Source organism: Musa acuminata, chromosome BXJ2-2 (assembly GCF_036884655.1).
Source record: "Musa acuminata AAA Group cultivar baxijiao chromosome BXJ2-2, Cavendish_Baxijiao_AAA, whole genome shotgun sequence".
In the NCBI taxonomy this organism is placed as follows: domain Eukaryota; kingdom Viridiplantae; phylum Streptophyta; class Magnoliopsida; order Zingiberales; family Musaceae; genus Musa; species Musa acuminata.
Window position 1 is genome coordinate 33,562,217 of NC_088339.1, and position 15,510 is coordinate 33,577,726.

The 15,510-nt window shown below is 37.1% G+C and overlaps 2 protein-coding genes and 1 long non-coding RNA gene across 4 annotated transcripts; 1 reads left to right on the top strand and 2 right to left on the bottom strand.

Moving 5' to 3' along the window:
• Positions 1 to 2,732: 2,732 nt before the first annotated feature.
• On the bottom strand, positions 2,733 to 3,733 carry LOC135605074 (PTI1-like tyrosine-protein kinase 2). Its single transcript, XM_065094760.1, has 3 exons — positions 3,437 to 3,733; positions 3,178 to 3,304; positions 2,733 to 3,041 (listed from the first exon to the last, which is right to left on the bottom strand). Exons 1-3 carry the CDS (start codon positions 3,587 to 3,589, stop codon positions 2,764 to 2,766), a joined length of 558 nt encoding a protein of 185 aa, XP_064950832.1. The 5' UTR covers positions 3,590 to 3,733; the 3' UTR covers positions 2,733 to 2,763.
• Positions 3,734 to 6,068: 2,335 nt separating this feature from the next.
• Positions 6,069 to 14,891, bottom strand: LOC135606212 (uncharacterized). 2 transcript variants are annotated; one of them, XR_010484722.1, is made up of 6 exons: positions 14,350 to 14,891; positions 12,643 to 13,750; positions 9,392 to 9,478; positions 9,233 to 9,313; positions 6,636 to 7,008; positions 6,069 to 6,513 (listed from the first exon to the last, which is right to left on the bottom strand). It is a non-coding gene; the product is annotated as an uncharacterized LOC135606212 (long non-coding RNA). The 2 variants fall into 2 exon arrangements; XR_010484721.1 differs by having other exon boundaries at positions 6,069 to 6,516.
• Positions 10,845 to 12,884, top strand: LOC135606211 (protein VERNALIZATION 3-like). The gene is made up of 4 exons (XM_065097115.1): positions 10,845 to 11,105; positions 11,744 to 11,805; positions 11,897 to 11,937; positions 12,655 to 12,884. The coding sequence occupies exons 1-4, from the start codon at positions 10,914 to 10,916 to the stop codon at positions 12,882 to 12,884; spliced, it is 525 nt and encodes a 174-aa protein (XP_064953187.1). The 5' UTR covers positions 10,845 to 10,913.
• Positions 14,892 to 15,510: the final 619 nt, after the last annotated feature.

Genomic DNA, 15,510 nt, shown 5'->3' on the forward strand with positions numbered 1-15,510 from the left:
TACATTATTTCCGTTTGAAGTATTGCCACAATATCATCCTCATTCCTAAATATCAGTATCAACATCATATAAAAGCCTTAACTAAGCAATACATTTGGCAGTGAGATAAATGGCAGCTCATAAATTGTTTGGATCACACAACTCAGATGCTACCATAAGCAATACTAATTGCACACTAAGACTTGTTAAAAAGGTAATTTCTATCTTGTGAAAACATGCTAAGAGAGGAAATAATTCCTCAAGCCAATACTTCTTTTTTTTTTTTGATTGTGTGAAACACAATTTTATTTCTGAACAGTTATATCTGTTCTATGCAGCAGCAGAAGAGGATTTAGTTAAGATGAAAGATTAAGTGATTGGCAACCATGAAAGAGAAGAGAAAAAAAAAAAAAAAAAAAGAGTATAGAACAATCATGTAGCAAATTCAAACATAAAGTTCATCTTCAATTCAGCTTGGTGGATGCAGGCACAAAAGCTCCAGGATGACAAATCATGGCAGCGAGAGTTGGACAGCAATCTTCCTAAGTTTCTTGACCACAGAGCTCATGTCCGGCCTGCGATCAGCTTCATACTCCACACACTCAGCTGCCACTTGTGCAAACTGCAGAGAATGAAACCAGTCAAACTGATAGCTCCTGTAGGAAGTTCCTAATCTAGTTCAACTTTTCTTGAGAAAGAACTAAATCTCATCGATGACCCCTACAAAGCAGTAGATCAATTGAAACAACCAAGAGAAAAGAATATGCAGCTTAAGGTATCGGTCAGTGATGTTTGCATACTATCAGATGGGATAATCTATCGACTTTGTTGAGACTAAATCACTGATCTAAAATATATAATCAATTTTCTTGTGATATACTTCAAATTATTATATACTAAGTTAAGTCTTTTCTCACTTTTGACTAAAAGAGAGAAGCTAATTTATAGTGCAATTCAATGTTGTTTAATCTAACCAATATAAAAGCATGGCAGGACACACATGGATATATATTATACCTGTGCAGCTGCTGCAGGTGGATAGAGTCCCTTCAACCTTGGATCAACACATTGTTTGACCTTATTCTTGTCACCCAACCTTGGAGTTGCCTACATTGAAGGGGAAAAAATTAGCACTGGTCAAATAAGCTAAACAAACTTTTGAAGCCTTCAACAGAAGAAGGACAAAGTTCAATGTGCATCTATTTTTCTGAATGGCAAACTGAGGTTTTAGGTTGCAACTTGTAAAGAAAGCCTACTGTGAGGCTAAAATAAGCAAGATTAGTAGTGATCATCTGAGGAGGAAGAGAATGGCATGCTAATTGTCTCTCCAAGTTATGTATGTAGTAAAGAAGTTGCTCATTTATGGTTTTGGAGAAAAGAATGATGACACACCATTGGTATTCTTTCTTTGTTGTGTGACATATTGGCAATGCTATTATATGGATGCAGGAAGCAAGAAGAACATGTCAAATGAGAAGAAGAAGGGGAGGGGGAAGGGATGCAAGACAAAGAAATCACCCATGTAACAAGGCTCTGCTGACCGCGAGGCATGGAATGATCCACCGGCTTCCTCCCTGTTAGAAGCTCTAAAAGCACAACTCCAAAACTGTAAACATCACTCTTCTGGGTCAGTTCACCAGTCATTGCATACCTGCATCAACATCGAACATTACCATCTCATATAGTTTTTACCAGCAGGACAAACAAGCTCCTAAAGAGTTATCATCTTCTTCAGAAATGAGGATGGAGAAATCAGCATTTGTTAGTCTTCAAAAACTCTTATGATGAATCATATTATGTATCAGAATCATTAAGATCATATCTTCCTTTTTGGTTTGATGGTCATTAAGCACTAATCCATCACAAGCCAAATTCAATACATGTCATCCAACCTAAGTTTTGATGCAGTAATTGCTCTGAACAATTCACTTGTCATCACCCCAACTAAAGAGAAGGATTAGAGTTTCTACCAGCACAAGATTAAGGAAAGGAAGAGATTCAAATTCCATGGAAGAACCAAATGAAAGATTTTGTGCTATTACTCAACATTCTCATGCCGAAAAGGATGCAAAAATCTCCTATAAACTTCTTCAGAAAGGAATTTGAATACTAACATCGATCCAGGATCATCAGCTCTTCATGGTGAGAGAGGCTGGTGGTTTCTCTAGTGATGAATTTTCTTAAGATTATCTATAAAAAATCATAAAGATCACCAATCTGGAGAAAAAGTATTTGACCACAAAACTGTCTTCCATCTCCACTATAAGCCAAAGTCAATACTTGCCATCCCACCTAAGGTCTGATGCATCGATTGTTCTAAATGTCTCACCTGTCATCATCTAATATCTGAAGAACAAGAGCATAGAATTTCTACATTCACAAGATTAAAGCAAGGAAGATAGCCAAATTCCAAGGAAGAACCAAATGAAAGAGCTTTTATGTTATTACTCCTATGCTTTTTACTAGGAGAACAAGTCCAATAAAATTCTGATACTAAAAATGATGCAAGAATGTCCTAAATACTTCCTTCAGAAATAAATCTGAATCCTAATATCCATCCATCCATCCATCCATCCATCGTGAGATTATGTGAATTTTATTGTCTATCAGAATCATTAAGATCACCATAAAGCCAAATTCAATACATATCATCCCACCTACGTTTTGATGCATTGATCACTCCAAAAAAATTCACCTTCCTTCATCTATATCACGATATCAAAGCAAGGAAGATGGTATAACTCCATGGGAGGAAGAATCAAAACGAAAGAGATTTTTGAGCTATTACTCAGGAGCATGATAGCCAAAGGTTCCCAAAACCCGCGAAGAGAGAAGGCGTGTAGCCATATCAGGAGCCTGGTTTAGCAGATCGAAGTCTGCAATCTTTGCTCTGCGGTCATCAAATATGAGGATGTTGCTGGATCTGATGTTCCTATGCACAACAGGTGGCTGAACCATCTCATGGAGATACTCCAATCCCTTTGCTGCATCAATCGCAATCCGCACTCTCTGTTCCCACACAAGAAAAGGCCTCTGTTGTGTTCCCAGAGCACCCCTCCTTCCTGCAACATGGAATCATGCGAATGAGAGGAAGAAGAAGAAGAAGAAGAAGAAGAAGAAGAAGAAGAAGGTGCAGCCAAAGCTTCCAACTCATGCAAATGAGAGGAGGAGGAAGAAGAAGAAGAAGATGATGCTCACCGTGCAAGATGTCTTGCAGAGATCCCATGGCGGCAAACTCATAAGCCAGCAGCCGCAGATTTCCCTCCACATAATACCCCAACAGCTGTACAAAATTCCTGTGCTTCAATCTCGATGCAAATGCGAGCTGACATCGAAAGATGAAGTGCATGGTAAGAACACAACATAGACAAGTTTGAATCTTTCATACGATGATAAAGATTCAAACTCCGATACTATTGTATCTCAATTTATATTGTTAATCATTGCAGCAAATCACCTGTGACATGAAACCAGAATTGGTCTCATGTTTCTGTGGCATGTCAAGCTTTTTTATTGCAATTTCTTTGCCGTTTAGAACTGCATAGTAGACTCTCGCATGTGATCCTTCCCCAACCATTGATCTTAACCCAAAATTGTCAGTGTTCTCCATCAGTTCATGCAAAGATAGTTCAGGCACAGCAACAATAGGAGTCGGAGGATGGTCTTCAAGTTCACTACTTCTCGGCGTAGAAGATGCCTCTACAGAGTCTTCTGTGCCTGAAGAAAATTAAGACAAGAGAAAAGGATCAGTAGTACGATGATTCCATTAGGAGAAGGAATACAAATGCATTTGGTATGCACCAATTGGTACTTATCAATCCGATCAAGAGCTGACATCAAACCATAGAATTCATCTTATTTTTTACTATTATTCGATTGTAGAATTCACAGTGATACCGTATCGATCTGTATTAGTGTGCCAACACTTAATACATATCGATCCTTAGAAAAAAGACTAAAATATATTATAAAAAATATAAAAGATTACCCGATATAGAGCTTGTATTATCCGATACTATACCAACCGTATCGGGACACGTATACCCGAGTCCATAAACAGGTATATATTGCTCGTACTGTGTCGTACGAGACGGTGTTGCAAACCTTGCATACCGTATTCTGATCTGATACAATCCAAAAACATTGTTTTTTTTTTATACATCATATTCTTAATTCTGGGGCCAAATTAATCTCTAATTCAGCTATTATTGGTAGCAGCCTTAAACTCTTTAATATTTGATACTGGTCCTAAAAGCCTTTTATCTTTCCTATAAATTAATAATGTCATTAAAGTGATCTAAGAGATTTGAAGAGAGATTATATGGATAAGAAAGGAATCAAAGACAGCAAGAACGAGAAGAACCACAGCATCAAGCCGGCACTAAATTATACTCAACATCAGATTCGAAGTCCACAGAAATCAACATACCATCATCATCCTTTTTCTTCTTCTGCTGCTTCGGTTCTTCCTGGAACTCGTTCTCGGTGCGAGGAAGAGAGCCCTTCTTCCTCGTGTTTCTGGCACACGAAAACCACCTGTAGATCCTTGTACTCCTCCCCTCTCTCCTGTATCTCTCCTTCAAGTTCCCAACAAGAGAACGCAAGGCACGAACGGGCACATGGATCTGCAACGAGTCCAACATCAGTCAAATCCATCACACAAAATTCTACCGACTCGCCGAACAAATTACAGAAAAGGAAATCAAAGGCATCATAATGAGAAGGAAAGAGAAAAAGGCACCACCTTCAAACCGTGTTTTTTGAGGCCCTCCATTGGAGTACAGGAAAGCAGCAAAGAAGAGACACCGAGTTGATGATGAGATATGTAAAGATCAGCAAAACGAGAAGACATCAACAGGGAGCAGTTGTTTGATCCAACTTCCGGAACGATATCGACCGCGATTGAGGGAAAGATATGTAGAATCTTACCAGAATCCAAACATCCCCAACACCTGCTGACTGTTCACGTAGATATGGCCAACTCAGCTTCGGTTCTCTGATATTGTATTCTCCGAATCTCGATTAACCTAATCCCTTATACGGTTTCAACTATTTATGAACTTATGAACTTAATCTCATTTCATCCTTTTCTTCTTTGTCATACATTTCTTTAATGTTTTTTTGTTTCTTTCTTTCTTTGGTGCTCATTTTTGTTTAGTAACTGTGATTAATAGCAAGAACTCATTAATCAAAAGTTGATCCTAATGCCTCCTCTACGAGCATATGCTGTAGGAGTAACTAGAATTGTCATGACATGAGTTTAGTAAGGTTCAAGGATCAAGTTCTAACCTCACCCCTTGTCATTTACCAAAAACCAACCAACCAACCAACCAAAAAAAGGGATTAGAGGATTCGAAGGCCATTACGATTACCGAGGCTTAACTCAAAGACTCCATTCATCTTATTTGGTTTGGTATTATTGCAGGCATGATGTTTATGTATGTTGTCACTAAGGTTCGTCGTATTGTACCGTATATATATGTTTATGTATTAATGTCGGCATATGAGACATGATGTTTATGTATTACTCCATTCATTAAGGTTCGTCGTACCGTATTGTACCGACGTTTCGATCCGGACTCGATACGATACGGTATCAGTGTACCGAACAATTTTATTTTTTTTCATTACTGTAGCACTGTAGTGGTATCGGACGGTCCACGTACCAGTATTTCATTGGATCGGTACGTACCGTCCATACCATACGGTATCATTCGGTACTGCATACCTTGGTCACTACGACATTAAGGCTTCCGAGGTTTAACCAAAGTGTTGGGTGTTAATTCCATGCATGGCTTCAAGAATTGTAACATGAGAGGATGTCAATCTTGCTTGCAGACTAAGAAATGCATGGTGTTCTTAGCCTCAGGAGAACCAACTCCAGTTAGGGTTTGTGTGGATGTATCCTGAATCAGTTCCTGGACTCGGTTGTTTGAATAGTTTTGGGCCCTAATGCCAATAAATAGATGTGAGTTGATGGAGTTCTGAAATGTGGCAATTGACAATGAAAATGACTTTGCACAACAGCTATCACAGCAACATCAACTCCAAGGAGAAAAAGAATTGGAAACCCATTTGTAATGTGGAAAACCATTATTCCTTCAACTCAAAAATGGATATAATCCCTGTCTGCAATCTTCTGATATATTAGTCTTACATTTAGCTCTGTGGCTATTCTTCCAAAATAGAACAACTAAAATATCTCTTCTACTAATAGTTTGATCGAGAAGTTCATGAGAAATGCCCTGCTGATGAGTTGTGATACAAATCAATGGTAGAGCTTCCTCGAGCACAAAATTGTTATAGCATCCTCCAGCGATGGTAAAAGAAAGTTAGTGTCAAGGTGACTGCAACATAAACAAGGCATAAGGTTGCCTCTTGATTCCAATTATCATCTGCTGCATACACTGACAAGCTTGTGATGGAATACTAAATTAGCTGTTGCAGCTCTGAAACTTTTATCTGGGAAGAATATATATTTGTTTCAGCCACATTGCAGTTGCCTCCAATATTTCAATCTTTTCAAACAAGGATCTGCTGAGAAAGAACATAGTTTATGTTAAAATGGTGGTGCAGCTCACATGTGAAGTATATACACAAGTAAATGGAATTCTTGTCAATTGTACTTTCACAGAGAAATTGTAGGGCAAACTCACCGGTAAGCAAGCAAGAGTTTGGTTTTAGTCTGGGCTTCCATTGCTTTAGTCTTGATATGCTCTGTTTGGAGAATCAACATCTGGCTGCTTTTGTATACTTTTTGGTGTAGTAATGTTCCTTGAGAATATATCATCTAGTCAACAATCCTAAGAGCACCTATGTATTTATTGCCTACTAAGATTGCATCTTGTCCTCTGATTACAGTGCAGATTCTACAATAAAATAGAAGCCAAAGGAATATAATCCTTCTGTGGATGCTGGTTTTGATAGTTATAACAGCAAGTCCAATAAAATACTATCTCAGCATATCAGCTTGGGATATCCCAAGCATCTCATAGCTAGGGTTTGCACATCATGACTAGCTGTTGATTGCTGCAGGAAAAAATGAGAACATTACTCATTGTAGGAAGCTAAGAAAACTCGTAAACCAGCTTTTTGACAGCTAAATACCTGGAATAATCTGATATAACACTTCCTAGGCTAGTTAAAGGTTTCTATGACAGCCAAAAAAGGAATCACTGAGCATTACTGTTGTAGAAGAAACAGTAAAGCTAGTAGATCTGTAGATGATATAGACCTGTAGATCCAATCATATGCATGACACAGCAACTCATGAATAAACTACACATGCAAAGACCCACTAACCCTGATTAACTGCATCTAATCTAAGTTAAGAAAGCTAGGTAGAACAAGTCAGGAATATTATTCTCCGCAGCTCAAGGCTTTAGCGGATCATCTGTCTTTTTGATGATTGTGCGCTGATGCCCATGCAATCACCTCCTTTATTCTTGATCACTATATCTTTCTAAGATTTCCTAGAGAACAACTGATGGATTCTCTTTTGCTCCCATGTAACATCTTTTCATCCAGCTACAATATATGATTCTGCCGCCACGGAGTTTGGTGAAACCCACTGATATAAACTAAGCACACAACAAACCTTTTTTTTGCTTCACCTTCCTTGTACCTTTGATGCATGAATTCAACAAAAACCATCCCAGTTGCATCTGATGAAGTCTTGTCATTTGATGAAGCCAATCCAAACTGATTCTTGTCATATCTGAGTAGGATAATTGCCTCAAGTTTGATAATGAGCACATACCCAAGTAAGCATATCTTAACTTGGTTTAAGCTTTAGGTTTCTTCTAGCTGACTCTGATACAAGTCATTCCTGAGCCTAAATTGAGTTATTTAAGATTGAAGTGAAGTAATTTGAGAATATATTGGTGACAAGTAGTTCCAGAATGCATAAGTTGCTCATCCATCCTTATTTAGAATTGGAAGTGGGACAGGAATCAGAAGATTTAGAATAGAAAGTTCGTTGGTGACACTTTGGTGACTCATTCAACAAATGCTCATCCTTATTCCCATGTTTTCTTTCTAAAAGGTACACGAGACTCCCACCAATTTTAGCATAAATTGGTCTAAAAAGTAGAGAAGATTGATCTACTTCCTTGGTTTATATTTTAGCATAAATTAAATTTTCAATGCTCATCTATATGTGATTCAATTGTTCAGTTTTCTTCCCATTCCAAAGTTGCTTGGAAGAGTACGAAGAACTTCTCTATTAAGTGATCTAGAAAATCAAGAAAACCTTCTAAAATTAAAGAATAATTTTAAAAACTCACAAAAGTTTTTTTGATTTTTTTAAATAATTATATAAATAATATCTAACACTTACTAGAAGTAAAGATATATAATATATTTTTATAAATCCCAGTTGTTTAACTTTCTAACTTTCTAAGATAGAAGCTTCTGCAGCTAACTTGTTTGGTCCTTCTATAAACAGGACTTCGGTAACACAGAGTCCTACAGGAATGACTCTAATTAATCATATTTATTTTCTTTTTTATGTAGTTTTTAAAATTATGGTTTTATTAAATTTAATTGATTTGGAAATATAGAATCATTCTATAGAGAGGATTTGGTAATATGGAGTTCTGCTATAGAAAGGACTTTAATTATTTATGACTAATTCTATTTTTATTTATTTTATTATTTTTGAAAACCATCATATTAGATGCCTAAATGTGATACCTGCTAAAACTAATGTTCTATAATTTTCCATAAGTATCTGAACAGTTAGATTGCAAAGTGTTAGCTTGGATTTTTTAAAAAATATTAGCATGTGTTGATAATTATTAAAAAAATATGATAAATAGATAAATAATCATATATAAAAAAATTGCAACAAGAACACAAGTAATATTAGGTCAGGCCATGCTCAAGAATGCCTCTCCAACCACACTCTCAATATTAATTTTGAAGGTCATCATGCTATACCTTCACTTTCTTCCTTGTGTTTTCAAAATATATTTTACTTTTCATTAGTCTGTGATTGGCTTATATTGCTTAAGTATTGTGTATTTTTTCCTTTTACTTTACCTTATAAAGAAATAATCTCTGTGTACACTAACCCTCCTCGGACTCCGCATTGATGGGATGCTCACTTCATACTCTATGCAGAAATAATCTATTTTCCATTTGTGAACTTAATATATATTGAGAGGGCAATCCAACACATTCAACAACTTGTTTTATGGTTCATAAATTACTTCTAGCTCTAGAGTTAATACATCTCAGTTAGGTGGATTACCAGAGAATCTGTTTGACCGAAAGCTTGTTCAAGCCATTCTTTACTTCCACAGATCTCAGATGTCTCTGATGGTACATAAACCTGCAATCCATTTCTTTTTTGTTAAAATTTGAACTATATTGACCAAAAAAAACAAGTTGTTAATTGTATAGCAGTTACCTTGGAAGCTGACATATAATTCTCTTTCTATTAGATTGACAGTTGGTAATGTTTGGCCTTGAATGGAAAATGGGAAACATAGATCACCTGCCATTGCATATTGAACAAGGATCAAGTGACAACAATCATAAATAACATGTGACTCAAGAATATATTCAAAGATTTTAACTGAGCTTGATATATCAAGTCCATTCCTTGAAAAATTTGTTGACCATCCAACATTTATTTGCTCGTAAGCAGTTAAACCACCTGAGAACAAACCAGATGATTATCCAGCTTAAGAAAATGCAAGTTCAAAGGAGCTTCCATTGGCAGAGAGAATATAGAGAATGTATGCAAAAAGAGCATTTCGAACTGGTACTGGTGGCATGCCCGCAGTTTTCAAGCACCTCAGAATGGCCAAACCATGATCTTTTTCCTTTAATGGATTTCATCTCTCTCTCGTGTGTGGTTGATTTCAGATATACTTTTACGTCTGAAAATACTAACCTGTAGAAACATTTGCATAATTCTTCTCCTAAGAGAAAGCGACAGTTTTACACGATTTATTTAGAAATGATGAATGCATTCCCCAAAACAAAATAAGATATCACATAATGTCCACCCCAAATCAGCAAAGATACAACCCACCTCTCATCCTAAGCTTTTTTACACTGTCCTACACCCACATGACACTTCTTAAAAGGATCTTTCCAAGAGTGTAAAATGAATAGGGATTTCTTTATACAATTTTTTCTCAACTTACACTGTTGTTCAGCAAGAATTGATCATCCTCCTTGTGTACTCATACAGTTTACAGTCACTAACCGAAGCCCAAAAAACATGTTCATGTTCTGAGAACCAAATCCTGCAAGAAAAGCATCTTCCCGCCCTGGTTCACTCATGATCTCTTTTTAGTCACAATTCAACATTGCTGCGTAGATTCACCCTCTTTGCTACACCATTAAATGGAATGTCATGCTTGACCTGAAGTCATTTGCCATGGTCTCAAACTATAAAACACTTGGTAGGTCGAAAGAATCCCCCCCAAAGCAAAAGCTATCAGATTCTTACTTGCCAAAGGAGCTCACTCCCCTTTATTTGAGACCGGGGACGACCGTCATGGCCGGGTGGATCCCTGAGGAGCCATTAAAAGGTATTTAAAGGCAGGCAGACAAAAGGCAATCCACCTCCTCTCCATTGGCATCATCTCTCACTCCCCTTCAAGAGTATCCAGATCTGGAGAATAACTCTGCCAGATGATTTTATTCACAATGGTGTCATGCCCCATCCCCACTCCCATTATCCCTAGTGGAGGCCCATGGGGTGGATCCTCTTAAAATAATTGCATCCACAGCTATCCATATAAATGGATAGATTATAATTTGATTATAACCAGATTCTTGGACCATTACTAGGCTCCTCCTATATAAATGGATCATCACCCTGCCACTGCCAAGGCCCAACTGAGCTCCCCAGCTAGTTCAACAACACTCGCTCTCTTGTTGCAACCGTGGTGGTAGTTAGTCCATTCTGGTTGACCATGTCGAGGGACCCACTTGTCGTCGGCAACGTCGTAGGTGACGTGCTGGACCCATTTGTCAGGTCGGCAACGATGAGGGTGTCCTATGGCAACAAGGAGTTGACCAATGGGTGTGAGCTCAAACCGTCAATGGTTGCGGTTGAGCCAAGAGTCGAGATCAAAGGACGCAACTCGAGGATCCTTTACACTCTTGTAAGTACCAATTGAGTTTAATCTATGGAGTCTATCAAGATCAACAGTGAAATGTGTTAGAGTTGCATGTGTCCAATTCCAACTAAATCTAATCCAATTGGAACAACAAGCTAGAGTTAGCCCAACCCTGGTAAAGATTTAATGTTTTCTTTCTGTGGCAAGGACAGCAGTCAAAGAATCTTCATTGGAGTTTGCAATCACTGTTCAGGCCTTTTCTTCTTTGGATTGATAAGACTGTTTGACTTTATCAGTCCATGGGAATAAATCCTCACTTTTTCAACTTTGTTGGCTAAAAGACCAAGGACAAGACAACGGCCAGAGACACAGAAAGCATATCAACTTATAAGTAGAAAAGGGAAATCTTGGTTCTAGGAAACAACTATCAGCAACCCTAATTCTTTACCATGGTCAATCCATTTGGGTTGATAATGAACAGAATCCAATCTAACTAAGAATAGTTGGTAATGTCTGCTTCACTAGTAGTAGAAGGATGAGTTTTGCTACATGATCGCTTCTTCTTCATGTCAGTATCACATTACATTGAGTTAACAGATCCTAAGATCAAGTACAACATTACTTTTCTGATGTATCTTGTCATAAACAGTCTTGCTATTTCCTAATGATCATGATATAATAAGGTGATGGTGGACCCTGATGCACCAAGCCCTAGCAATCCAACAAAAAGAGAGTACCTGCACTGGTAAGATAAACATGTTACGATTGCAAGTAATTCTCTCATATAAATATGGTGAGAATTAGGATATAATAATCATTCTTTTGTTGTCTGCTAGGTTGGTGACAGATATCCCAGAAACATCAAATGCAAGCTATGGTGAGTGAGAAAACCACCATAAACTTTTTCATTAACAAATAAGCATTAACACAAACCTCATATTCGGTCATATTTTTTTCTAGAGAAAACACAATGCTCACTACTCACAATATGACATGTAATACAGGAGTTATTTGTAATTAAATGGCTCATTAATAAAATGGCTAGTTTATTATTTGCAAATATAAGCATTAATTTGCAAAGTAAGATGCTTTACCTTGAAATAGAATAATGGCTGATCTTTTAAGATCAACCCACTCAAAAGCTACACTAATGATCTTATGCCATATTGGGTTCATTTACACCAGCATTGTGTTTAAAAAATAATCGCAAATCATGTTTCAATTTTTGAATAAATTTATTTATAAGGTTTAGAGGTTCTGTCAAAACTAATACAATAATGCTGAAGCTCCAAGTGACATTAATACCCTTCAAAATTATTTCATATATTCCAAAAATAAGTAGCTTCTTAAAGAAAGTATCAAAAGATATTTAAGCTACTTCAAAATTCAATATTTTAAAAAAATATATCTTTCTTCAACTGGTGTTAACAGCAGTTGCATATATGATTTTTTAAATATTTGAAGTAATAAATAATATAATACATGCAATGTCCAAATATTTGGAAGGATATGTACACTATGTTAAGTATAAAGCTCCATGAGGGTATAACTTCTACAAGTAAAAACTGCAATGAATTCTGACCTTGTGTTTTAGGCAACGAGATTGTCTCCTATGAGAGCCCACGGCCAACTGCTGGGATCCATCGCTTCGTGTTCATTCTGTTCCGGCAATCTGTCTGCCAAACCATGTATGCACCTGGATGGAGACAGAACTTCAACACGCGGGATTTTGCAGCAGCTTTTAACCTTGGGGATCCTGTAGCTGCAATGTTCTTCAACTGCCAGAGGGAGAATGGATGTGGTGGAAGAAGGTACATCAGATAAATAAATATATATATATAAATATATATAAAACACCTGCCTAAACTTCCAAGGAATCATCATTTGGAACTGCACATTGTTTTTGGGGATCTGAAAGGATTTTGATGATACCAAACACCAATTGACATATCCCAGATGGCTTGATGGTAATTCAGTTATTAGCATCATTGCATTAAACCAGGAGAAAATAATCACCTCTTTACTGGCCTTAACAATTTCCAGGTCACTTCAGCCCTTCCTGTCATGAAGTCATGTAGAGAGACCAGCACAGTAGTTAGAAAATTGAATAAGGCCTAGTTCTGTTAGGATCGGTAATGGCACCGATTTATTGGTCAGTTCAACCCTTCAATCACAACCTTCATTTCTTCTGTCACAATCACAAATTCTCTCATAATACAATCTCCTAAAATACATCCTCGATGAGCTTTTACTTGCATTTGATTTTGTTCATACTTAAGTTCCTTAAATTTGAAAGCCACAAATGTTTCCTCTACAAATACTTCTGTAAAATAGAATTAGTTCTAAAATTAAGAGAAATTAGCTGAGCTCTGATCTGTAATTGTTCAACTTAATCTAGAAGGAAGAAAAAGAAAATTTAATCCAGAACCACTGAGACATTGGCAAAACATACAAATTAATGTCAACTCCATTTATCAGAGTCCTATAAAGAAAAAGATATCAAAAAGCAAACTGACCTTTTGGAGTGTTTGTATTAAGAAATAACACAAAAAATCATTAAAAATCCATACGGGGGCTCATAAACCTTATCTTGCTTGAAAGGTACCAAGCCGTCAGCGGATGGATGTGATGGTCTTCTTTGAACTGCAACTGTTCAGGAGTTACTCAATTCTGATTAAGAGAGACCTATGCTGCACCATGCAAAAAGTTGAAATTAGTGATGACATATTATCCTACGCATGATAAGATGTGTAATGTGAAGCTTTCCTACCTACTTCGTGTGTACATCATAAACTTTGTGTGTGCAATTTGATGGTGAAGTCCCATGATTATTTTAAGCATAATATTATTTCTCGTAGACAAAAATCATTCCATCTATTTTTTAAGTCCAATCATTTATCAAAAACACAGCATTAGCATCTGAAATTGCATGAGAACCAGAATTGTTGTTCTGAAAGTCATTTATCAATAGAGTTCCACTGCAACAGTCTCATCTTAACTATGCAAACTTTCTGTACTTGTCTCTTAATGATCCAACGCTCATATGCATCAAGAATGGCTAGCCTAACAACTCCCTTATAAAAAATTTGCACCAAGTAATTACATAAAATTCTTGAGCTCCACTTTACTTTAGCCATTCATTGCTTCTTATGGATGCTTGCATTGCACTATCCTACTTATAAAACTAATCCATGGGACTATGCCTCTCAGAAAGCTCATAAAAACTCTTGCACCTCAAGCACATGCCCAGAATGCTAACCAATGTCCCACGGATGTCAAGGATGCTAACCAGAGTCACATCGTCCTGCTCCACGTCCTTCAAAGCTATCAATTCCAGTGGCATACCAAATAACCCACCTTTCACATACCCCGAGACCAACCGACCCAGGAGAACACGTCTCTGATGAGCATTTCATCAAACAGAAGCCCTGCTTCGATGTATTCCCCACGGACCGTACGCACATGAACAAGCATTCTACATAAAGAGAACAAAACCGGGAAGGCGTATCTGTCAGGAAAAGCACCATAAACCACCATAAGCCTATGCACGACTAAGACCAAATTGGAACGCGTGCTCTGTGCATCGAAGAGGTGATGGTGTTGATCACTTTGGACGCGGTGGATCTGCTTAACGGCTTGAAAGGCGATGGGAGAAGCAACAGAGACAAGCAGAAGCACGGCGGCCTCGGCAGCAAGGAAGGAATAGCTGGTGACGCCGGAGACGAGGAGAGTGGATGTGGTCCAAGGATCGGGTGCACTCGGGTCAGCGGTTAGCGGGCGGAGGAGGCCGAGGACGGTGATGTCAAGAGGGTGGGCAGACGCAACGGTCGAATGAAGGCACCGTTTAAACGGTTAGATATACACAACCAAAAGTGATCCTTAAATCTTTAATTTATATTACGTATTTATTATTATTAATATCTAAACACTGTAACAATTAATATAAAATTTTATAAAAATATAAGATTTCATGAAGACAAATAAATCTTATCTCTTTTCATTATAAGATTAGATAGAGTATATGATTTCATGAACGAGCATTTTATTATAAGCGTTAGAACATATAAATTGAAAATTTACTAATATAATTAAATAGTATATTAATAATAGCACATTTCATCATTGTCGATGAAATTGATAGAAAATAACATAATAGAATTATTTTTCTTAATTAAAATATTTGCTCATTTAAGGTAAAATGATAAGTAACATATGAATCAAAGATCTAACTTAATCGATAAACATCTTGATAGTTCATAGTATATTTCCAGAAGATATATGATATCAAATTAAAAAAGGGTAAGGATTCTATCGACACTGAAGAAATCCAAAGGTAAGATAAGGTAGGTAGGAAGCCTATGCCATATCAATTTCCAAAGAATAAACTGCAAGGACATGTTTTCAAGTTCCTGATTTTGAACATATATTCATAAAACTCCAAATTTGAAAG

Coding starts and splice junctions, on each gene's coding strand:
- LOC135605074 (XM_065094760.1), bottom strand. CDS start 3,589: ATGGAGAACACTGACAATTTTGGGTTAAGATCAATGGTTGGGGAAGGA. Junction 3,305..3,436: donor ATTCTGGTTTCATGTCACAG/GTGATTTGCTGC, acceptor TTTCGATGTCAG/CTCGCATTTGCATCGAGATT. Junction 3,042..3,177: donor TCTGCAAGACATCTTGCACG/GTGAGCATCATC, acceptor TCCATGTTGCAG/GAAGGAGGGGTGCTCTGGGA.
- LOC135606211 (XM_065097115.1), top strand. CDS start 10,914: ATGTCGAGGGACCCACTTGTCGTCGGCAACGTCGTAGGTGACGTGCTG. Junction 11,806..11,896: donor AAAAGAGAGTACCTGCACTG/GTAAGATAAACA, acceptor GTTGTCTGCTAG/GTTGGTGACAGATATCCCAG. Junction 11,938..12,654: donor AACATCAAATGCAAGCTATG/GTGAGTGAGAAA, acceptor CTTGTGTTTTAG/GCAACGAGATTGTCTCCTAT.